The sequence below is a fragment of the Acanthamoeba castellanii genome (genome assembly GCF_000313135.1).
Source record: "Acanthamoeba castellanii str. Neff unplaced genomic scaffold scf7180000084440, whole genome shotgun sequence".
Classification (NCBI taxonomy): domain Eukaryota; phylum Discosea; order Longamoebia; family Acanthamoebidae; genus Acanthamoeba; species Acanthamoeba castellanii.
The window spans coordinates 1-21175 of record NW_004457298.1 but is presented as its reverse complement, the minus strand read 5'-3'; the positions used below and the strand labels follow the sequence as shown (position 1 = coordinate 21175).

The window sequence follows — 21175 nt, the reverse complement described above, 5'->3', positions numbered from 1 at the left end:
TTGTGTTTAAATAAATATGTGCAGGTGCGCGCTTTGTTTTGTACAGCTGACTGTTGTGCGCGTGGTGTGTCAGGTTCTCGTGCAGGCTACTACGAAAAAGATGCAGAGAGAGAGGAGAGGTACGTGTTCGTCAGGCTCACAAGGGGACCTGGTGAGCGGTGTGGCGTGGGTGAGACTGCCGCCACCGGAGCAACCACTTTCAGCTGCCAATCAGCGTCTCGGGGTCGAGCCAAAATGAAAAAGGAAAATGGGCGGCCAAAGGAGAAATCATAAATAAAAAATAAAAAAAAAGCCTCTGTGGTATTTGGTGGTATTAACAAGACGTCGATGAAGATGATGAAGAGAGCGGGTGGTGGTGGTGAGTTGGCGGAGGCTTGTGTGTGCAGTGGACACTGTGGGAGGTGTCTTGCCAAAACTTGGGGGAACGTCGTGGGGCCTGAAGGGTTCTACTGATTGGATTCATTGGCGGCTTCAAGGGCGAGAGCAGCCTGCAGCTTGACCCTCTCCAGCCCGATCGACATGCGCTGCCCTCGACTGTCGGCCACGTGAGCGCAGAACATAACAGAACATAACATATATACATTAACATATATACAATAACATATATATATATATATACGCGCAGAGCGTGAGAAGAGGCTCGAACTCGTGCGAGTGTGGGGGCGACGTACTTGCTGACCCGGCTGAGGGCTGGGGAGGCTGGGCGGTTGGGCGAAGAGAGCGAGGAGGACGTGGGAGTGGCGGCCGGGCTGCTGGCGGCGGCGGCGGCGGCGTTGAAGAGGAGAGGAGCGGGGCTGGTGCGGCCAGGGGTTATGCTGCTCCGCCTCCAAAGCACCGAGCTGGCGGTGGCGGTGGCGGGCTGGGGCGTGCTCGGTGGCGTCACCTCCTTCGACTGCTTCGTTTCCTTCTCTTTTTCTTTCTCCTTCTCCTTCTCCTCCTTCTCCATCTCCTTCTCCTCCTTCTTCTCCTCCTTCTCCTCCTTCTCCTCCTGTTCCTTTTCGCTCTTGTGCTCCGCCTCGGCTCCCTCCCGCTGCTGCTGGTGCTGGTGCTGCTGTTCCTCGGCGAGCGGGTGGTGAGCCTGTGCCGGCTCCTCGTTTTGCACCGTGCTCGCCTTGTCCTTCTCAGGCACCGGGGCGGCTTCGGGGATGGAACACAAAGACCACGTGAGCACACAAACATACAATAAATAGTTGGCACTGCGTGAGATTCAAGTGTACCGCTGGAGGCCTGAACGGATGCGTGGTCGCCCGAGTGCGGTTTGGGGCCTTCGGAAGAGAGAGGCGGAGAGGGCATCTGGACAGGCTCAAAGTCCAGCCCCTCCCTCTCCTTGGTGTCGCCATGCCGCGGCGATTTGCCACTGTAGCTCCCGAGGAGTCGGGCAAAGTTGTTTCCACTGTGAGCTGTTGGTTCGACAGGGATGAAGGGCGCGGGTGCGTACGTTGGGCGCTTGTGGTCGTCCGATCGCCACGAGAGCAGGTTGCCGAGCTTGTCCCGCGTTCGCTCCTTCTTCTCCTTTTTCTCCTTCTTCTGTTTCTTCGTTGCGCTCGGTTTCTTCTTGTTGTTCTCGTCGTCCTCGTTTTCACTCTCCTCCTTGGCCTCCTCCCGGCCGCTGTTGCGCTTGTCCTCGCTGCTCTCGTCTCCCTCGGCGCCATGTACACTCTCCTCGTCTCCTGGATCGTATGCAAGAAGAGTAGTATGCATCAGTTCGTCGGCTCCGGGCGGTGGGTGAGAGTCAAATGAAGGGGGGGGGATATGAAGGTGGTGATACCTTCGCCTTCCTTGGTGTGAAGCCAGTTGTAACAGAAAGTGCACACCCGCACGGCCTTCTCCGTCTTCAGCTTGGAGAGACGCGCCTTTTTGGAGCTGCAGCTGCCACACACCACCTTACCGCAATTACTGCACATTGCGGTGAGCAGGATGTGGTCATTTACCGACACACACAACACACACACAACACACACACAACACACACACGACACACACACGACACACACCTCCAACATTCAGAAAGACTTACCGACAGTGGTGTCTGCGCCGGATGACAGTAAATGGAATTCCGCACATCTGGCAGTCGGTTGCCTTGTTGTCGGGAATCCACACGGGGGCGCTACACACATGCCACACAGAAAGAGGCCTCTGTGAACACAAAGTGGCCAGCCTACAGAGAAGGGGGAGGGGCCTACCCTTCGTCTTCGCCCGTGGCAGCGCCCTGGGTGGCAAGCTGCTGTTGCAGATCCACCATCCACGCCTCCTTCTCTTCTCGCGAGCGCCCATACACCGTGAACGACTTCTCCGAACTGTGTGCGAGCTCAACACAACGTTGTTGTCAGGCAAAGCGTTCGCGCACCCGGGCAGGAAGGGAGAGAGTAGGTGGTGCGTGCGTGCCTGATGATCTGGAAGGCGTATTTTTCGTCGCCAGAGTCGGGGATGTCGCGCACCTTGAAGGTGTCGCGGTTCTTCTCGCCCTGCCGCCCGCTTCCAAACTCGATCATGCGGTGGAACGTGTATCTGTTGCTGGTCTTGCCGGCCGTCTCCCTGGTGTACACCGAAGCCTGTACATGAACCGAGGGCGTCGCGATAGATTACTAAATTATTCTGGGGCTGCAAGGGGTCAGCGATGGCGGCGGGGGTGCGAACCTTTTCGGCTTTGTCGGCGCCCACAAGCGATCCGTAGACGAGCGCGTCGTTGAACAAGAAAAACCAACGCTTCTTGGGCACCTGACGGGGGGAATTCGCCGCCACAAGAACGAGCAGGCGCAGGAGATGGGCCGGGTGAGGGCCTGGTGGTGCATGCTGGCCGAGATGGGAGCAGACTGTCACTTACCTTGCGGCACATTTTGATCAGCGCGCCTTCTCGCACGAACACGCGCCCCTCCTTGACGAGGCACTTGACGTTGCCGATGAAAGAGGCCTGTATCTTGTACATCTTGAGGAAGTTCTCCTCCTTGTCCATTTGCGCGTTCACCTCGTTGGCAATGCGCGTTATCTGTGTTTTCACACCGAGGTAGTTCCGTGCGTAAAGTGAGTATTGCGCTCCAACACCATGGCTGATGGTGGTCGTGAACTCAGGCGCACCTCGGCAATAGCTAGAGTCAAGTTCTGGTAGTCAGGGTGGTCTTCTGGTGACCGCCTTCGCAGATCCTGCCATAATCACAGAGCCAGGTCAGTGCGCGAGCGCGTTTGGGTGGGCGGGGTGGGCGGGCGGCGCACTTCGAGGAGCATTTGGTAGCGAGGAATGCGTTGGACGGGTTGGATGAGGAGCCCCAGGAGGTCCAACCTTCGGGCTTCCATGTTGCCTTCCTTCTTGGCCTTGACCGCCTGTTGTGAAGAGGATGTGTGTGTCACAATGCATTGATTAACAGAGGCCGTCACGCATGCGCAGGCACACACTACGGGCGGCGGTTGGGTTGGAGGCGTGCCTCGCAAAAGTTGACGAACTGGGCCTTCTTGCCGAACTTGGACACCGTCAAGATGGAGGTCTTGTGGTGAGCCACGTATTCCATGTACATGTTCAGCTGGGGCGCCTGCACGAAACACGCGCGAACGGAGGAGGTGAGAAGGTGGGAGAGTCGGGCACCAAGGCACGCGTGCAATGCTTCTGAACAAAGAAGAAAGGGCGTGCACCGTTTCCAAGAAGATGGGAGCTATGCATTGCGTGGGAGACCAATTCCGCCCGATCGCGTCCTGGTGCAACAAACGAACGTGCGTCAGTCCAAAGATGCGCACAACAACAGGGGGGGGAGAGAGGCAGGGGGGAACCTCGAGTCTGGCGAGCAGTTTAAAGTTGATCTTGTGAAGCTCTTCCAGCTTGGAGAACATGCAGGGGATCTTCTTCAGCGGCACCACGTCGCCCTTCTTCTCCGCCAGCCGCTTCAGCGGCAGCAAGTACTCCTACGTACACATACACACATCACACATACGCACCAATCGTCAGGCAGGAAGACAAGTCGGAATGGCAGCTGCATGGCCGCCGCCATTGACCCAAGGTGGGGTGGGGGGGATGAGGGAACAGAGTAGCGTACGTCCATGACGAACTGAAGCACGGCCACATACTTGCGTTCGGAGGTGAGTATCTCGAGGGCTATCTTGTCGCGGCGCTCCACGAACCGGTCCTTGAACTCGACGGGCGCGTGTGGCGACGCTGGCGGCGTGACGTCGGTGCTGCCGGTCGACCCGCCCGACGAAGGCGATGGCACCAGCTGGGTGGCCGACAAGGACGACGACGTGGGCGCAGTGGGTGCCGACTCCTCGTGGTGGTCGTGGGGCTTAGGGATTTGAAGCTTGGCGGGGGATTTAGCCTTCTTCGCCGTACCTCCTCTCTCCTGATCTCCCTCGTCGTCGTCTTCTTCTCTTTCCAGGATGACAGGGTCGCTGGGTCCGGTGTGGAGCAGCGTTTGGGAAGCCACACGGCCGGTTGCGCGAGGAGAGGTGGCCTCTCGCATTTCAGCCGGCGTTTCGTCGATCTGGGGATTACTGGACGATGCCAGGATCGGTATGTGGGGATTGCTTGCCGCGGGTTCTTCCTCCTTGGGGGGCGGCACGACGGCTCCCCTCTCCTCCATTTTTCGAAATTATTATCGAGCGCGCGTCAATCACTGAGTCTCTAGTCTGTTTCCGAATCGAGAGAGGCGCCAAGGGGATTGGTGGAAGAGGGTGGGTCACAACAGGATCAGGTCAAGCCGAGGCCCAGTCAGTTTACAGTTTGCTATTATTATTATTATTTGCAATAAACCAGCGCAACGTAATTTTACCCGCCTTTTTCACGTTCTGATTTATTATTTGGCGTTTTTCTATCGATCGGGCCTTCGAGGGCAGTGGACAGTTGGCATCGGAGCAGGGCCTCATCCACGCCACGCACAACTACAAATCATGGTTCGTGCGCCACTTGAAGCCTTGACAAGATTTTTCAACTCCCCCCCCCAAACATCTCCACTCAATCCCTCACGCCAAAACTGCTCAATTCTTCTAAATTCAGAGTCTGTACGCGGACGAGAACATTGATTTCGAGGAGGATGGAGGGCAGGCCGAGGAGGGAACAGCCGCCCGCCGCAGGAAGGTGACAAAGCCGACGAAGGAAGAAGATGAAAACGCGGGCGAGGACGAAGACGAAGAGGAGGACGAAGAGGAGGAGGTGGAAGAGGAGGAAGACGAAGAGGACGAGTACGCACTGGAAGACGAAGGCGGAAGCTCCAAGAAGGCTCGCAGCAGTCGAGCCAAGAAGGGTGCCGCCGCCAAGTCGAAAGCCAAGCCCAAAGCGTATGTGCTATGCACCCTTCTCTGTGCCGCCTCTTCTTGCCTTCTCTGTGCACCATCATTGCCGTCTCTTCCTCTCTCTGATACCACTGCGTGGTTGCATGCGACGACGGCGATGCCGGTGACGGCGGAGCAGTGCAGGCAAGGGCCGAGGTGCGCCGGCAGCAGCTACGGAGATCCCGCCAGAGCTCATGAGGCGCTCGTCGCGCCAGGTGACCAAGCCACTCCGATACGCAGAACAGGACAAAGGTGCCCTTTCCTCCTCCTCTCCTCCCTACGGCTGGTTACGTTGAAGCTAACTTAAAAGTTGATGTCTGCACAACAGAGGACGACAAAAAGAAGAAGGAGGAAAAGGAGAAGCCGCCCGCAAGCGGCAGCGCCAAGGCCAGCAGCGCGCAGCGGGGCACCAAGCGAACGCGAGCGGCCGCTGCCAGCGTGGCCGATGAGACCGTGCCCGACCCGCCTCAACGACGGGTACTCGGCTCTCTTCCTCTTCTTTTTTCGCATGCCAGGCTCCCGGTGTATAGTGCTGACCACGCCTCATCATCGATGGTGTAGGCCAAGAACGCGAAGAAGCCGGCACCGGCGGTGGCCAAGGAAGAGGAGGAAGTGGAGGAGGAGGAAGACTTGAACGTGACCTCCTCCGATCAGCCTCCGTCCATCGTGTCGTCTCCTGTTCCGGCGGATGCCGCCATGCGACCGAAGGCCAACGCGGAGGAAAGCGAAGAGCCCGAACCGGAGCCCCAGCCCGAACCCCAGCCGCCGCAGCCCAAGAAGCCGGTGGCGATCCCCGCCTCGTCGCCGGCTCGGTCTGGCACCGTACGCCGGGGCAGAGCGAACGTCAACCGCAAGGTACCCGAGAACTGTCTTCCGGAGCCCTCGAACCCTCTATACCGCCGGCTCACGCTCTTTCTCTGTGTGCGCGCAGCCCAATAAGCGACGCCGTAAGTTGCCGATGCCTCCGTGGGAACCCGGTACGACTTTGACTCATCATCATCGTCATCATCATCCTCCTCCTCCTCGCGAGAGTGACGCGTGCGCACTTCGAGTTTAACTCACAACAATCGCCTCTCCCGATGTTGAACGCACACAGCGGTCAATTCTAAGCTCGCGCAAACGTATCCGGACAAGTATCACAAGGATACGGGGGCCATTGAGTTCATCAACAAGAGACATCCCATCAAGCTCCACACCCAGCTCCAGCACCCTGGTACGCACTCACCCCAAAAACTCATCAATGCGTGCGGAATGCTAATAATATGAGCCAACGCCATGGCGCACCACAGGAAACATATTCGACATGGTGTGGTCCAGCGACGGTCTCATTCTGGCGACGTGCTCGAGCCTCGGTTCGATCCGTTTGTGGGACACCACCACGTGGAAGCTCATCCAGGAGCTGCGGGACGCCGAGGAGGAAAAGATAGAAGAGTTCTACACCATCCGCTTCTCGCCGGACAACACGAAGCTGTTCGCCGCCGGCAAGCTCAAGCACAGAGACCGCTGGTCGAACGAGGACGACGACAACCAAGTCGCGCCCGGGCCCATCAAGGTCCATGCCACGCCACACCACGCCACGCTATCTTTGTTCCTCCGAGCGTAGTTCTCGAGAAGCTGTGTTGGTGTAATGATCATTCATCGCTAATCTGGAGTTCTTCTTCATCTTCTTCTAAACAGCTGTTCGACGTGGTGTCGGGCAAGGTGCTGACGAAGCTCGAGGGCCACACGGAAGAGATTCTGTGCATCAAAGCGGTACCTACGCTGTGCAGCGTGTGCGCCATGTTCATTCCGGTAGTACCACTCACTCCTACTCGTTGTCTCCGATCAGATCTCGTTCAAGGAGAAGAACTATCTGCTGTCCGCCTCCCAGGACGGCTACATCATCAAATGGCACCTGGACGACACGTGGACGTACGTAGCCGCCTCCTTCTTCCTTGATGGGGTCTGGCCGGTGTGCCTCAACCAAAGGTCACTTGGGTGTCTTCAGGGTGCTGGAGGGTACCACACGCATCGACGAAGAAACGACCAACATGGCGCTCGGCCTCTCGTTCCTCCCCAATTGCGGCAACAAATACTTCATGAGCGCCGCCGACGGAGGAGTCAAGATCTACGATTTTGAGAAAGAAGTGGTACCGCTCCTCCCGGTCAGTCACGCTGGGCGCCTTATTAGCGATGATTGCCAACACACACTTATGTTCCTCTCTTGTGCACCAGCTGCTGCAACAATTCGAGGAGATCTACACCGGCTACTGCGATTGCATCAAGGTGCGCAGCCTTTCACCACCCACCCACCCACCCACCACCCACCGCCGGCACGTCCACCAGAGTCTCACCTCGCTGACGACGCCGTTTCTCTCTCTCTCTCTCTTTCTCTCTCTCTTTCTCTCTCTTCATCAGTTTATCAACGCGAAGGAGTACCACCGGGGCGAGTTCGAGCACTACCTCGTCACACGAGGTGTGGAGATGCTCTCCAATTCGGACCCCAACCAACGTGCGGCGCCTTCCATCTTCGCTCCAACGTTTGACCTCCTCCTGTGTTGTCGTGCTCTCTCGGCTCACCCTCAGCGGCCATGTGTGTGTGTGTGTGTGTTGTGTGCGTGCGCGCGCGCGCAGTGCTGAGGAGCAACGCGTGCCACCTGTGGAAGCTCACCGTGCCCGATAAGCCACTCAAGTCCGCGGAGAACGCCTTCCGTCTCGAGAGGGTCCGCACCTTTTCCAACCCGGGGTACGTTTCGCCCCATTCCTCCGTGTCGACTTCGCTCCCCTCCCCCCCGCCCCGCATGGCTCTTACCTCCTCTGCTCTCTTCCCATCGATGCAGCTTCTTTGCCAATTCGTGGCCAGCCCACATCACGTCCAACGGCCGCTATCTGGCGGCGCCGACTTCGCAAGGCGAAGTGTTCATTTGGAACCTGCGCACGGGCGACCTGGTTTCCGTGCTGACCGACCACGAGGGTACCCCCCTCCCCTCCTCCTTCCTCTCCACCAATCCCTCTTTCCCTCCTCAGCGGCTCGTTGTCGTGAGTGGTCATTCCTCACCTCTGCAATGCAGATCGGGAGACCCGCGATATCCTTTTCCACGCGACCCGGCCCATCATGCTCACCTGCTGCGATGGTACGGTCCCCGCTTCTCTCCGTCCTCCTTTTTATGATCACACACACACACACACACACACGGTGTAGTTGTATCACATAGCTCACCTGACCTGGCGTGGGTCGTGCGTGCGATAAAATAGATTCCACGATCAAGGTGTATATGCAGGACGACAGCGACGAGAGGGCGATCATCGAGACGGTGGACCTGGACGGGGAGATCGACGTCGAGGGCGAGCTGGCCGATGGCGAGGGCGAACCGCTCTCGCTCGTCACCGGCGTCCCCGAGGACGACATGGAGGTCGAGGACGAGGCCGGCGACGAGGTGATCGAGCAGCGGAGCAACGGCCGCAGCAACGGCACCGGCCAGCGGCGCGGGGGCAGGGGCTACAAGCGCGGGTCGCCCACGATAGTGAAGAAGCGGATGCGGATAGAGGAGGAGCTGGAGGCCGAGTTCGGCGACGAGGCGTGGCCGGTCGGGGAGGAGGCCGATGCCGAGGTGGAGGAGGCCGACAAGGAGTGGCTCAAGATCGAGAAGGAGTGGCAGAAGATCGAGGACCACTACCAGAAGATCGAGCGCGAGTGGTCGGAGATCAAGAAGGAGCGGAAGCGGATGGAGCGGGACCGCACGACGCTCCGCAAGCTCAAGGAGGAGGCCGGCGTCCCTCTCACGGCGGCCGACTACCCTCCGCCTGCCGCGTCGACCACCACCACCACGACCACCTCCGCGACTGCTCAGCCTGCCGCGGCCGAACAAGCTGCGGCGGATGCTGCGGGCTCGGTGGCGGCGACGGCAGTGGCCTCGGCGACGGTGGGAACTCCTTCCGAGGGTGAGACTACTACTGCTGCTACCCAGGCGGACAACGCACACGCCAACGGCGCGACCGCGGCAGAGAATGCACCGCAACCCATGGAAACGGAGACGTCTGACGTCTGACATGTGTCCACCAACATAAAGAGTCCACACTGCTCTCTATCGTTCGCTCTCGCCGCGAGTTACGCTGCTGAAGCAGGAAGCAGATCTCGTTTGTTGGTGGTGAGGGGGATGGGAAAATAATATTGTGGCCTGTGCGCGTTCAAGCAGTACCACAAGATGGGTTGGGGGTGATGGCCAGGAGTCGGCCAAGTACGTAGGCCTGGAGCTGCTCCATGTTGGCAAGGTCCTCCTTGCTGAAGGCCCGCAGGGCTTGGTTCCACTCCTGGGTGTCCTCCGATAGCTCCATGTTGGTGCGGGGATCATACCTGAGACGTGCCATCACGCGTTAGGCCTCCAAAACTTCGGAAGAGGATTGATCGACAAATTGACAACAACGCACCCTCGGCTCAGGGTCTTGAGTCGCTTCAACAAGGCGATGGTCTCGTTCACCTTGTCGATCAGCTCTTCGTTCACTTGCTGCATCAGCAGGTAGTCCACCTGGGCCGGATCCCTGGGTACGCAGAAGGCAGATGTTAGGTGTCCGGCCTGCCTGGAGCAGAGAGCGGGTGTGCGTGTGGCATCGAAGGAAAGGTGTGGGTACTGGCCAAAGTAGGAGCAGGCCACGTCGAGGCGGACTTTAGCCTGCACGCAGCCCCGGCCGGTGCCGCAGACCTCGTAGTGGAAGTGATCGTCGCCCGAGGCCGCCTCCCTCGCCGTGTAGAGCACGCAGCCGGTATTGGCGCCCTGCTCGTCCTGTTCCAGCTCCAGAAGCGCTCCCTTGGCCGACTCGCGCTCAACGCTGAGCGATCTGCGGTCGACGTGTCTGTCGTTGTTCAGGGGGCAGATCCGGTGGGCCTTGGGGTTGTAGGGCAGCTGATAGAAGTCGTTGTGGGCCTGCGCGGCGTAGTTCTCCACCTGCGCCAGCACGTGGGCGCGGCCGCAGATGGTGCGAGTGTGGTCCGTGCACACCTGGTACTCGAAGCGGTCCGGTCCGAAGAAGCCCATGGGCGTGCTGTATCGAAGCTACGACACGAACTCGTCAGTGAGTGAGTGTGACTGTCTGGCCAAGCCATGTAGGAAAAGTCGGCACGTACCACAAAGTAGGTGCCCTTCTGCACCACGTCCACTGTGGCGCCCGGTGCGGAGGGCAGGCTCACGAGCAGGAGGGTGGAGGGCTTGGTCAGCACGTGATCGTTGGCGAGCACCTGCATGGGCAACGGGGTGAGAATGAGAATGATATCAACACATGCCCCTCGATGGGGGGGGGGCTAAGGGGGTGGGGCCGTACCACCACATCGGTCGTGGAGCCCTCCTTGACCCGGATGCTGTCGTCCTTGGCCCACAGTTGGACGATGACGGTCACCTTCACTGGCTCGGAGCAGACCCTGCGCTTGTCGATGACCACCTGCGAGTGCTGCTGCACCACGCGCTCCACGTCCTCCTTGTGGTTATCCCAGAGCCACTGGGCCAGCACCGCGCTGGCGAGGTCGCCGGCCTCGAGGTAACTGAGGTCCTCCACGAAGATACGGGACACGGTGGCCTCGATGTCGGCCTCCATCTCGCCGTAGACGTCCTTGCCGCCGTCGCTCACCTCGACAATCACAATGTCCCACTCACCGATCGTGTCGCTGATCTGGGCCTTGTTGCTTGCGGTCGCCTTTCGCATGGCGGAGAACTCGTGGTTGGCCAGCCACGTCGCAAACACCTCCACGCTAGACATGCGCACAACTCGATCGTCAGCTGCGCGGAGCACACCATCACAGTGTTGACGTCACGGTCTGGCGTACCTCTTGAGGTGAAGGAGCTGCTCCTGGAGGGTGGCATGTTGAGTGCGCATCTCCTGGTGCATGGCGTCGAGGGCGTCGGACGCGCTGAACCAGGAGCTGACCTGCTCCATGCTGGTGGGGAGGTCTTCCTTCTGGACCAGAGGGGCGGCAGCAGTCTTGGCCTCGCGCTCGCGCTGCTCCTCCGTGTAGTGCTCGAAGATGACGTTGACCTGCAGGAAGGCCGACTGGGCGGTCTGCTGCGTCTTGAGCAGGCTGCTGCTGTCGACGAGCTCCTGGGAGCACACGGTGTAGTAGAACGAATCCTCGCCGGCAAAGTTGCGCTGAGGCAGGTACGTCACCTCGCCCGTCTCGATGGAGACGATGGTGCCGTGCTTGGGCTCGGCCGAGATCTTCAGCGTGCGGTCGTCGATGTGGGCCTGGCTGCCATCGTTCTTCAGGAGGTCCAACACGCTGGCCACCCGCGACGAAACCTCGAACTCATCGGGCCTGGTGAGCAGAGTTACGGTGATGTTGGCCACGGCGCGACCGCAGTTGTCCCTCGACTCGTCCTGACACACCTCGTACTCGAGCGAGTCATAGCCTAGCGGGACCGCCGCCACCAGCACAGGCGCCAGGAGTTAGTGCAGGTTGACTTCCATGGGGCAGAGTAGAAGCATACCAAAGAACCCCTGGTTGGGTGTGTAAATGGCACGAACTCCTGAGCCGATGTCGATGGCTCCGTTGAGAGGGGAAGAGACAATGAGGAGGGTATCGGGGTCGGCCAAGATATCATCGTTCTCGAGAAGCATGAGTTCCACCTGTTGCGCACAGTCAGCCACAACTGGTTTAGCTTTCACTGACCTCGCCACCGCTCGCTAACCGCATGTGTACCTGTTGGCCCTCCACCGTAGACACCTGGTCATCCGCGGTGTCGATGCGGACAGCCACAGTGACCTGCATCTGCGAGCACGCCCTGTTGCCGTCTCTCGTGCGGCAGAGCTGAGCATTGGGAGATGAGGTCAACCACCACCGCGACCGTGACAAAGAAAGAGAGTTGTGAAGGCAGGGCAGTACCTCGCAGAGGAAGGTGTCCTTGCCGGTGAAAGATGCAGAGGGGGTGTAGATCAGGAGAGCGGCGTTTGGATCTATAATGGCGGCGGACCCGTGAAAAGGGCCGTTACTTTTCCGATCCAGCACATTCACGCTCACGAACTCGTCGTCATCTGTGTCGTAGGCCAGCCGAACCTCCACGCTCTTACCCTTCTCCGTAAAGTAGACCTTGTGCTGGGGGTTGGTGGGGAGAGATTGGGGGGATGACCATCATCAGATTCGGGGCATAAAGGGGAGGCAAGAAGCTACCTTGTGGTTTGAGATGTGTGATTTGGAGGGCAAAGAGAAATCGAACTGATCTTCACTCAGTGCTGATGAGGCGATGGAGATGTAGATAAAGGATGAGAGCAGGAGGAGGGAGAAGAGGAAGAGGGTAGATCGGCGTAAGCCGCCGTTTGCATCCATGTTGGGGGTGTGAGTAAGCGCTCGAGATGAGCACGCGCGTAGCTGCGACCCCCAACTTTCAATCAAATCAAATCAATTCCCCAAGCCCCCTTGGCGGCAATCCTTCTCACGTTTCCTTCCCTTTCCAAGAGTCAACCGCCAATCGCTAGCTGCGGGCTTTTATGGTAGGTGGAAATACGATTTTTCCTTCATTTTCTATTTGAAGAGGAAAGAAAATCAATTATAATTGGAAAAAGGGAAACGAGGGTACCTCTGTCCAGAGGGTGTCTCTGCGACTGTAGACAAGAGGCCGCATATCGAGGGTAGAGCTTGCTTGGTGCCAAGTGAGCAGGTCATACAATTCTCGTTCAGAGATGAGCTTGATGCAACGATTCTCGCTGTCGGGGCTGTCGCCACGAGGCCTCTATCAGCGTGGGCAGCAGGCTAAGCCACCGGCGCAACCACAGCGCTCCCCCCGTGAGGAGGAGCTGCCACAATCAGGTCCGTCTTTCTTTTCCCGCCATCCGTGTCCAGTATCTTGCGTTGGAAAGAATTGGAAGAGGAGGGCGGGGTGCTGAATTAGTAGATGAAGCACGACATCTGTTGGAGGAGCTTCTGAGCGACGAAGCCGCCTACGGTCAGCAGTTGCACACCCTCTGCCACGTACGCACGCAGCCCACAACCATTGTGGCGTACGCTCGACACACTCAACTTCTTTGCGTGTACACATGCAGAGCTTCTATCACCCGTACTTGGCCAACGCAAAGCTGGCAGAGAAGCCAGGCCGGGCCGAAGCTGAGATCATGTTCCACCGCGTGGATGAGGTGCCGTTAGTGTCCTGGGCGTGCGTGCTGTGCAATGCTCGTGTCCACCTTGCTGACCACTGCCTGTGCAGCTTCTCGCATTCCACGAGCCACTCTTGGCGTCGCTGCAAGCCGCCAACTCCTCTTGGCCCCAGGAGTGCCTCTCTTCAATATTTCTTCGCATGGTGCGTGGCTGTCTCCCTCAGAGCTGGGCTTCATTCTCTTGAATGGTTTCCGTCTCACCCTGATCCACTCAGGTGCCCCGGATGGACGTGTTCACGGAGGTGATTAGGCAACACAGCGCCTCACTTCACGCCATCAAAACAGCCAAGAAAGTAAAGACGTTCGCGCTCTTCCTCAAGGTGGTCTCCCTTCCCAAGGACCTTGGTCCTTGGCTTCGCATCATACTGATGTCCTCGCCCTCTGCAGGAAACTGAGGCAAAGCACGGCGACGTGACCGAGCTCATCAAGCTGTCCCATCAGCGCATACCCATATATTCTCAATTTCTCTCGGTACGTGTGTCGCATGATTCTACGCTCTTGCGGGAGTAAGCTCACCATGAGGACATCATGCTGCGATCGCGTGCGTCAAGGCCCTTTCAACGTTGGGGAAGCCCAATGAATGGGATCTCGAGGAGGCTGTGGTTCAGCTCAATCGCCTCCAGTATACGCTGGAGACCAGCAAGCGATTCTCTCGTGACCAAGGCAAGATCCTGGAACTCGAAGCCAAGCTTGAGGTTCCCGATTCGTTCGTACACGTTCCCTCTCTTATCCGCCTTGCTCAATGCCATCTTACTCGGCTGGTACTTACGACTAGCGATTTTGAACTTGGCGTACCGCACCAGAATCAAGGGCTCGATCGTTTTTCTCTGGGCGAGACGGGGCGTACGCTGATCCGCGAGGGAGTGTTGGCAGTCACCGTGCAGCGTGGACTCACCGCGGGGTGGCCTGGTATGAACCAGCACCAATTTTTCCTCTTCAACGACATTCTTCTCTGTACTCTCAAGACCACTCGCGCCTTCAAGGTTCCATCCTTTCCTCGGCCAGCCAGGCCCCATATGCCATTACGCCTTCATCCCTAACATGTCGGCCCATTTCCTGTTCACTCCAGGAGGTGCTCAAGGTGCAGTACATCATTCAACTCCACACGATTCACAAGGTCACCACAATACCAGACATTCAAGGTAGCTTTCAGGTCTCTTCAATGCGCGTTGCATTGTGAGCTTATGCGAACGCACGACCATCCGCACAGACGGAAAAAACGGGTTTCAGATTAGCGCCACGACGGGAGAGTGGACGCTGTACGCCACCACCCCAGCAGAGCGCAAGGGTTGGATGGACAACCTCAACTACTACGTGCAACAGTGTAAGAAGTACAAAAGTACGCGATCCTTGGCACTTCGCCCTTTGCAGGCAAGCTCTAGGAGCTTGCGGCAGCTGACATGCACGATTTTCCATGGTTCCAGCTTACGGATTGGCGATCGAGGAGCTGATGGAGCGCGAACGAAGCGAGTGTCGACCAGTCCCCGTTATACTGGAGCAGTTCCTGCATGCCTTGCGAGCAGACCCTGCGGTACCGAATATATCGTTCTTCTCTTCACAAACCGCTCCTTCGTTCTGCATCCCCTGCTCACTAGCTCTTCCTTACGATAGATCGTGCGCACCGAAGGACTCTTTCGGTTGGCCGGCAGTGCCCTCGCGATCAAGCAGCTGACGCACAAGATCGACATAGGTACGACCTCACTACCTCACACCCTCTTGCCGGTTGGGTGACGGCGTTTTAATGGGATATTCGCGCGCACTAGGCGAGGCGCTGGACTTTAGCAGCATCGAGACCCACGCGCTGGCTGGTCTTCTGAAGTTGTGGCTCCGGTAACCGCCACTGATCAGCCATTCTTGTAGCTGGGACCACACGTGGCTGACCAAGGAAGCGTTTCGTTGTGACCACCTGCAGGTCATTGCCGGAGCCTCTTCTCACGCACGAGCTATACCAATCGTTCATCGACGCTGTTGGTGCGTCTCCACCCAGTGCGTGAAGGTATCGCCACTTGATTACGCACGCTAACTGCTAGGGGCTCGTTCAGACGGGAGGAACGAGGTCGCGGCACTGAAGGATGTGGTGGCGCAGCTCCCCATCTACAACAAGTACACCCTTCGGCATCTCATCGCTTTCCTCGTGGAGGTTACTTCCCATTCCGATGTCAACAAGATGGTACGTACCATGCCCCTTCACCTCTCGATCAGAGATGCCACTCTTTCAGTCGCTCACTCTTGCGAGTGTGTATACACCTCCAGGTGAGCAGCAACATGGCCATCGTCTTCGGTACATGATACCCACCTACCTCAGCAAGCACCTCTCGGACTGAGCTAACCCCTCAAGTGTGTCCAACCATAGGACCCAATCTGCTGGTGAAGCGCGGAGCATCGATATACGACTGTTCGGACGTGCACCTGCAGCAGGCCGTGGTGAAAGCCCTGATCGACAGCTACGACCAGATATTCGAAGGGATCGAGGAAGAGGAGGCGCAGTTCGTGGCGCAGATGCGGATAGTAAACGAGGAGAAGCAGCGGCTCCTCGACCAGGAGCGCCGTGAGAGCATGGCCCTGCGTCCCAGCCTCAGCCTGCGCATTCCCCGCGAATCCCGCACGGACGACCTCCGCCCCGGGTATCGACCCGAGTGGGAGGCCAGCGTCGATGACCGGGGGAGGAGTGTGTCCGACCCCGTCGTGCTTGAGCGCGAGCAGCAGAGACACCGACGCGAGCGCGAAGAGAAGGCGGAGGCCGAGCGATTGGCGTACCTGCAGCACAGTCGAACCGCGGGCCAGCACCAACAGGCCGCCGTTGGCCCCCGCACGATACAAAATGGGCCACCCGATCACTGCGTCGTGCAGGGATGGCCTCAGCACCACCAGCAAGAGTACCAGCAGCACCGCCGGCCGCACGAGGTCACTGCCACCTCCTCCGGGTTCAACAGTGCCAAGGGCGAACACGAGCGAGGAGCAGACACAGCGGCGCGGGGCTACGGGGAGGACTGCGGTGCGAGAGAAGAAGAGGAGAAGGAGAAGCGCAAGAAGAAGATCCGCCTCAAGAACCGGTTGGCCGAGGTTGACGAGGCCGCGCGCAAGGGCAAGGAGGAACGGCGGCGGCGAAGCGACAAGAACGGCGACAAGCGGCACGAAGAAGCGGAAGAGTGGGAACAGGAGGCGCCCATTCCGGAGAAGAAGGAGAAAAAGAAGCGATCAGCCACCAAGAAGAAAGGTAGCAGTAGCGACAACAGCAGCTACCCAACAGGTTCGTAACGAAGAAGTGCCTGGTGAGTGAACTTTTGAAAATTAATTGCAAAACACGTTTCGTTTGCACAAAACATTGGAATTGATTGTCTTTTTTGTAAATTTCAATCTGAAAGAAAACGGGATGGGAGAGAGGACACGGGTGCGGGGGGAGCTACAGCTTCGGGCGCAGCTGGCGGCGGACTGCTGTTTGGTGGGCGACCGAGTGGAGTGCGCCATCTCCCTAATCCACCTGCCCGCGGCCGCCACCACCACACAGACCGCGCAACGGCCAGTGACCCTCTCCTGGGCGTCTGCCGAACTGCACGGCCAACTCACCTTCGACCCCGCTTCCCTCACGTACCAGTCTCGGCTCTTTATCAGTGCCTGATTTCTATTTTATTAATTTTATTTATATTGCCGTTATTCATCTGTTTCACAAGCCTGCCATGTGTGGCCAAGCGAGCGGTCAGCAAGGCAGCCCTGCAGATGTCCCCCTCCAAACCCACTTCCCTCCAGCGTACGGTGCCGACCGATCCGGGTACCCGCCTGCTTGCTCCACCCACACACCGGTGGCTGCTGATGCTGGACAGCGAATGCATTGGGGGGGGGGTGCAGGCGGCAACACGCGGTTGCTCTTTACGAGCGGGCCCCACATATTCGCGTGCGACGTGACCCTGGCGCCCGACCAGTCCCGGACGTGTACGTATGACCTCTGAGCCGTGTGGCGGCAGATGGGGTCGAGAGGGCTCACGGTGGGTGTGGCTGCAGTCGTGTACCGGGCCTTTCTGCCGACCGACATTCCGTCGTCGTTCTCGGGTAAGTACATCAAGGTGGCCTACTGGCTCACCGTGTGCGGGCAGCAGCCGCTGCACGAGACCGTCTCCCTCCGTGTCCCGCTCCGGGTCGTCAATCCCTTGGGTACGTACCATTCTCTTCTCCGGCCGGCCGGCCGTCATTGTCGTCACCACACTTCTTCACACTTACGTATGTGTGTCGTGTGTCGTGTGTATGTGGCGTGTGGGTCGCGCGCAGTCTTCAAGCGTCTCGGGCTCATGGAGTGGCGTTCGGAGGACCGGGCGGGGGTGGAGGCCGAATCGCAGGAGGTGGAGCCTGTCGACCTCTCCCGCGCCTTCCATTTTGTACATAATCACACCCTACCCGGTAAACCCCCTCTCCCCGCACGCTCCGCTCAATCATCGAATCGCTGATCGCCGCAGCCGCAGAGCGAGGTGACAGCAGTTTTGAGAACGAGCCCCGACGGACGACTGAGCCAAGGTGTGTAAAGACTATCCTTTCTCTGAGCCCACACTGATTGCCGGTTGATCGACTGACGTTCGCGCGTGTGCGTCAGTGCTACTGGTGCGAGGGAGCACAGCGCGTTCTATGAGACCTCTCCCGGAGTGCAGCGAAGAACCAAGATGACGGAGGAGCGCGCCATGCGGCTGCAGAGTCGCAAGGCCGGGCAGCAATTGCTCAAGCTGGGCGTGCAGGCCGTCAGCGCCCACGTTGCCCATTCCATCGTGCCCGGTATGCCCCTGGTCTGGCGGCTTTTACCTAAAGGGTCGCCAGATGTGGGCATAATGAACTCATTCCGCGCCTCGGCCAGAATCATTCACGATCGCCAAGGGCGAACAGTTGGTGGGCAAAGTCAATCTGGCCAAGCGCACCTTCCAGCTGGGCGAGGCCATCAAGCTGGCGCTCGATTTTGAGTCCGCGCGCATTCCGTGCTACCAGGTACGTACTTCACTGTTCCCCCCCGGAGGGCTCGCTAATGCGTTGGTTTGCTGTCTTCTCTGGCGAATTTAGTACACTGTGAGCCTGCAGTCAGTGGAGCAGATCGAGGAGGCTGCGCGCAAGGACTCTGGCAGTGAGCTGGGGCAGCCCGTGCGCCGCACGCACGTGCAGCACAGCGAGTGCACCATGGGCGCGGCCGCCACCGCCCAGTGCGTTCTCTCCATCCCGCCGCAGGAAACCGCCGAGTTCCAGACCGACGTCGTCTCCCACTCGTGGTACCTGCACTTCGACTTCGTCACCGGTACGCTCTCCCCGGCTCATTCGTTGGCCGTCGACTGTGTGCACAAAGCGCTAACGCAACGCGTGTTGTATTCTACGCCCGTCTCTGGCATGAATCCACAGGATTCGAGACAAAGGAGAGGGCGAAGGGCGAGGGAGAGGCGGGCGCACCACGGTCGTCGACCGGTCCGACGCGAAGGGTGCACGACCTGCGTTTCTTCGGTGCCGCGGGCGAGCTGCAGGTGGACACCCTGCGGTGGGACATCCCCATCCACGTGGTCGCCGTGGGACCCGTGGCCCGAGCCTCTCTCCACCCGCCCATCCACCGACTAAAGTTTGCCGCTTCCTGAGGGGGGAGGCCCTTGCAATGGCCTCACAATCACCACAGCTTCATCATCGGCGATGGTGGCGGAGAAAGTAGAAGACACCGCCGCCCGGCTTAGTCGAGTTCGACGAAGCCGAGGGCGAGGGTCTGGCCGTTGCGCCACTTGGTGTGGCCGCAGAGCAGCTCGTGGTTGTCGCGGTCGCCCCGTCGGCAGAACTTGCGCTTGCAGTCCCGGCAGCTGTAGTCCTTGGGTCCCGTCGCGGCCTCGCCCTCGGGTGTCGTGTCGGCCGATGCCGAGGCGCCGGGCGTACGCTGCGGCGTGGTGGCTTCGGGCTTGGCCTTGGGCCGCAGCGAGGGCGTCGGGATGCGGCTCTCCTGCAGCTTCTCTCCTCTCCTCCCGCGCGTCACAGTGGTCGCAGTGGACGACGGCGCGGCCTCGACCTTTCTTCGCTTGGCTTCCGCGATCTTGGATTCGTTGGGGAAGGGGCTCAGCGAGAGCTGCTGCTGCGGGAACAGCTCCTTCCGCCTCCGCTCTCGTTTGGAGACCAGCGGCTGCGATTCCGAACCCTCCTCGCCCCCGACCGGTGGTGGCTTCCGTTCCGCCGAGCAGTACGGCGACGATGGCACCGGCGCCAGCGCCACCTTTCGAACGCCGTTCGTCACACTGGGCGCCGACTCGTACTTCCTGCGTGGCCACCCAGCCATGAACCGTGTGAGGGGCCTGGCCGCCAAGCAACGCGGCCGAGCACAGAGAGAGGTGGTGGGAAAGTGAAGTGCAACCTTTTGAGGGGCAGGGTCGGCGGGCGGCTGGTCTCCCCGCGCACCTGGAGGGCCGCTCGACCGCTGGAGGTGGGGAGGCATCGGTCTTCGTCTTCGTCGCGGGTTCGGTGGTGGTCGGCCACGATGGCCAGGCCCGCGTGCAGGTCAAACGGCGGCAACGCCCCTTCGGACAGCCACGTCTCGCCTTCCTCCTGCTCTTCCGATCCGCCCGCCACCTCCTTCTCCGTCTGGCCGGTTCGATTGCGCTGCCGCACCAACAGCCGGGACAGCGCCTGCGCGGGAGCGGTGAGCCGGCCGCAAAAAGAGCGAAGGGGGGGGACGAGGTAAGGTCAAAACTACCTGGTTCTTTTGGCGTTCATTGCGCCACATGGCGAGCGCAGTGTCCTTTTCGTGTGCGAGCAGGGCTACTTGCGCACGCAGCTGCTTATTCTCCGCCACGAGGAGTTCAACCTCTAGTTTTTGGCAGGAGTGGTCGTCATCCTCATTCTCCTCTATCTTTTTGGAAGGCGCAGCCAAACTTCCTCTCTCCCATTTCGTCAGTTTCTTTATCAGCTCCACCTCATCAATCGTCTCCATCTCTCTCGTCTCCATCGTGGTGTTTGGTTTTGCTCTTGTTACGCACGCAAAAGAATTCGAAGAAACAGAAGATTGGGTATTTCCTTACTATTTCTTATTTCTCAACAGATTTCTTTTTGACAAAGAAATCTGTTGAGAAATAAGTCCTTCCGGCACGAGCTCTCGGGGAAAGCTTTGTGATCCGGTAGCCACACAACAGGTGCGAACTGGCGCATGGGCTCTACGGTCTCTTAACTGCAAGGCGATCACAGTGTCCCGGTCGTCCTGTTGGGGCGGGGTGTCAGAGCTCTGGTGGAGCTGCTACCATGAACTCGATCGTAGCATAAATACCCCAAAAGGCTTCTCTTTTTGTATCTTTATCAACCGCTGTACACCACCAACATGAAGGCCATCCTCGCCCTCTTCGCCCTCTTCTTCGTCATCAACGCCGCGCAGGCCACCCTGTTCTTCTGCCAGGACAGCCAGTACGACCCCGCGCAGCCGTCCTTCTCCAACATCCTCAAGTTCTACGCCGAGCGCGCGACCTTCAAGGACTTCAAGGACTACTTCGTGCAGATCACCAAGAACGTCGACCTGGGCGACCCCGCCGTCGAAGCCACCGTCATCAACCAGCTCAACGCCAGGCTCACCCAGAAGGGCTTCGACAACACCAAGCTGAGCTTCACCATCACCCGCTCCAACGGCGACATCACCATGGACACCCAGCTCGGCGTCAACCCCGTCATCGACAACCACGGCGGCCGCTACTCGCTCGGCAAGCCCATGCTCTGCCGCGACTTCGAGACCCTCGTGTTCGACTACACCTACGTCACCCGCACCGGCCTCCAGTACCGCTTCTGGTCTCAGGCCGTCCAGACCTCCGTGCAGAAGCAGTTCTTCTCCTTCCGC

General features: G+C 59.1%; 7 protein-coding genes across 7 annotated transcripts; 4 read left to right on the top strand and 3 right to left on the bottom strand.

The window, feature by feature from the left end:
- Positions 1 to 446: 446 nt before the first annotated feature.
- ACA1_024050 (Zn fingercontaining protein) lies at positions 447 to 3291 on the bottom strand (the record flags this gene model as incomplete). The annotated part of the gene is made up of 12 exons (XM_004334384.1): positions 447 to 534; positions 672 to 1137; positions 1218 to 1393; positions 1439 to 1670; positions 1769 to 1863; positions 2063 to 2107; positions 2184 to 2256; positions 2348 to 2552; positions 2638 to 2718; positions 2825 to 2986; positions 3076 to 3141; positions 3211 to 3291. The coding sequence occupies 12 exons, from the start codon at positions 3289 to 3291 to the stop codon at positions 447 to 449; spliced, it is 1770 nt and encodes a 589-aa protein (XP_004334432.1).
- Positions 3292 to 4480: 1189 nt separating this feature from the next.
- On the top strand, positions 4481 to 9278 carry ACA1_024040 (WD domain, G-beta repeat-containing protein; the record flags this gene model as incomplete). The annotated part of the gene is made up of 18 exons (XM_004334383.1): positions 4481 to 4492; positions 4823 to 4876; positions 4976 to 5256; positions 5390 to 5502; positions 5579 to 5727; positions 5812 to 6105; positions 6182 to 6227; positions 6347 to 6463; positions 6540 to 6802; positions 6928 to 7002; positions 7079 to 7161; positions 7238 to 7379; positions 7465 to 7515; positions 7648 to 7741; positions 7864 to 7975; positions 8070 to 8203; positions 8301 to 8363; positions 8485 to 9278. 18 exons carry the CDS (start codon positions 4481 to 4483, stop codon positions 9276 to 9278), a joined length of 2877 nt encoding a protein of 958 aa, XP_004334431.1.
- Positions 9279 to 9417: 139 nt separating this feature from the next.
- On the bottom strand, positions 9418 to 12538 carry ACA1_024030 (uncharacterized protein; the record flags this gene model as incomplete). Its single annotated transcript, XM_004334382.1, has 11 exons — positions 9418 to 9583; positions 9658 to 9768; positions 9859 to 10280; positions 10352 to 10462; positions 10546 to 10969; positions 11045 to 11624; positions 11736 to 11841; positions 11915 to 12022; positions 12098 to 12168; positions 12205 to 12307; positions 12383 to 12538. The coding sequence occupies 11 exons, from the start codon at positions 12536 to 12538 to the stop codon at positions 9418 to 9420; spliced, it is 2358 nt and encodes a 785-aa protein (XP_004334430.1).
- Positions 12539 to 13245: 707 nt separating this feature from the next.
- Positions 13246 to 16620, top strand: ACA1_024020 (RhoGAP domain containing protein; the record flags this gene model as incomplete). Its single annotated transcript, XM_004334381.1, has 15 exons — positions 13246 to 13341; positions 13413 to 13505; positions 13578 to 13682; positions 13750 to 13833; positions 13914 to 14057; positions 14166 to 14271; positions 14372 to 14434; positions 14573 to 14701; positions 14787 to 14893; positions 14974 to 15052; positions 15126 to 15192; positions 15275 to 15333; positions 15405 to 15532; positions 15616 to 15643; positions 15716 to 16620. 15 exons carry the CDS (start codon positions 13246 to 13248, stop codon positions 16618 to 16620), a joined length of 2193 nt encoding a protein of 730 aa, XP_004334429.1.
- Positions 16621 to 17079: 459 nt separating this feature from the next.
- On the top strand, positions 17080 to 18956 carry ACA1_024010 (RGP1 retrograde golgi transport protein, putative; the record flags this gene model as incomplete). The annotated part of the gene is given in 11 exon segments (XM_004334380.1): positions 17080 to 17131; positions 17209 to 17292; positions 17325 to 17345; positions 17362 to 17511; positions 17626 to 17754; positions 17817 to 17868; positions 17969 to 18120; positions 18200 to 18327; positions 18400 to 18477; positions 18499 to 18628; positions 18730 to 18956. The coding sequence occupies 11 exon segments, from the start codon at positions 17080 to 17082 to the stop codon at positions 18954 to 18956; spliced, it is 1203 nt and encodes a 400-aa protein (XP_004334428.1).
- Positions 18957 to 19045: 89 nt separating this feature from the next.
- ACA1_024000 (uncharacterized protein) lies at positions 19046 to 20080 on the bottom strand (the record flags this gene model as incomplete). The annotated part of the gene is made up of 4 exons (XM_004334379.1): positions 19046 to 19616; positions 19712 to 19755; positions 19834 to 19983; positions 20051 to 20080. 4 exons carry the CDS (start codon positions 20078 to 20080, stop codon positions 19046 to 19048), a joined length of 795 nt encoding a protein of 264 aa, XP_004334427.1.
- A 588-nt stretch (positions 20081 to 20668) lies between these two features.
- Positions 20669 to 21157, top strand: ACA1_023990 (uncharacterized protein; the record flags this gene model as incomplete). The annotated part of the gene is made up of 1 exon (XM_004334378.1): positions 20669 to 21157. A coding segment is annotated over one exon (489 nt), but the record flags the coding sequence as incomplete, so codon positions are not given.
- Between the last annotated feature and the right edge of the window lie 18 nt (positions 21158 to 21175).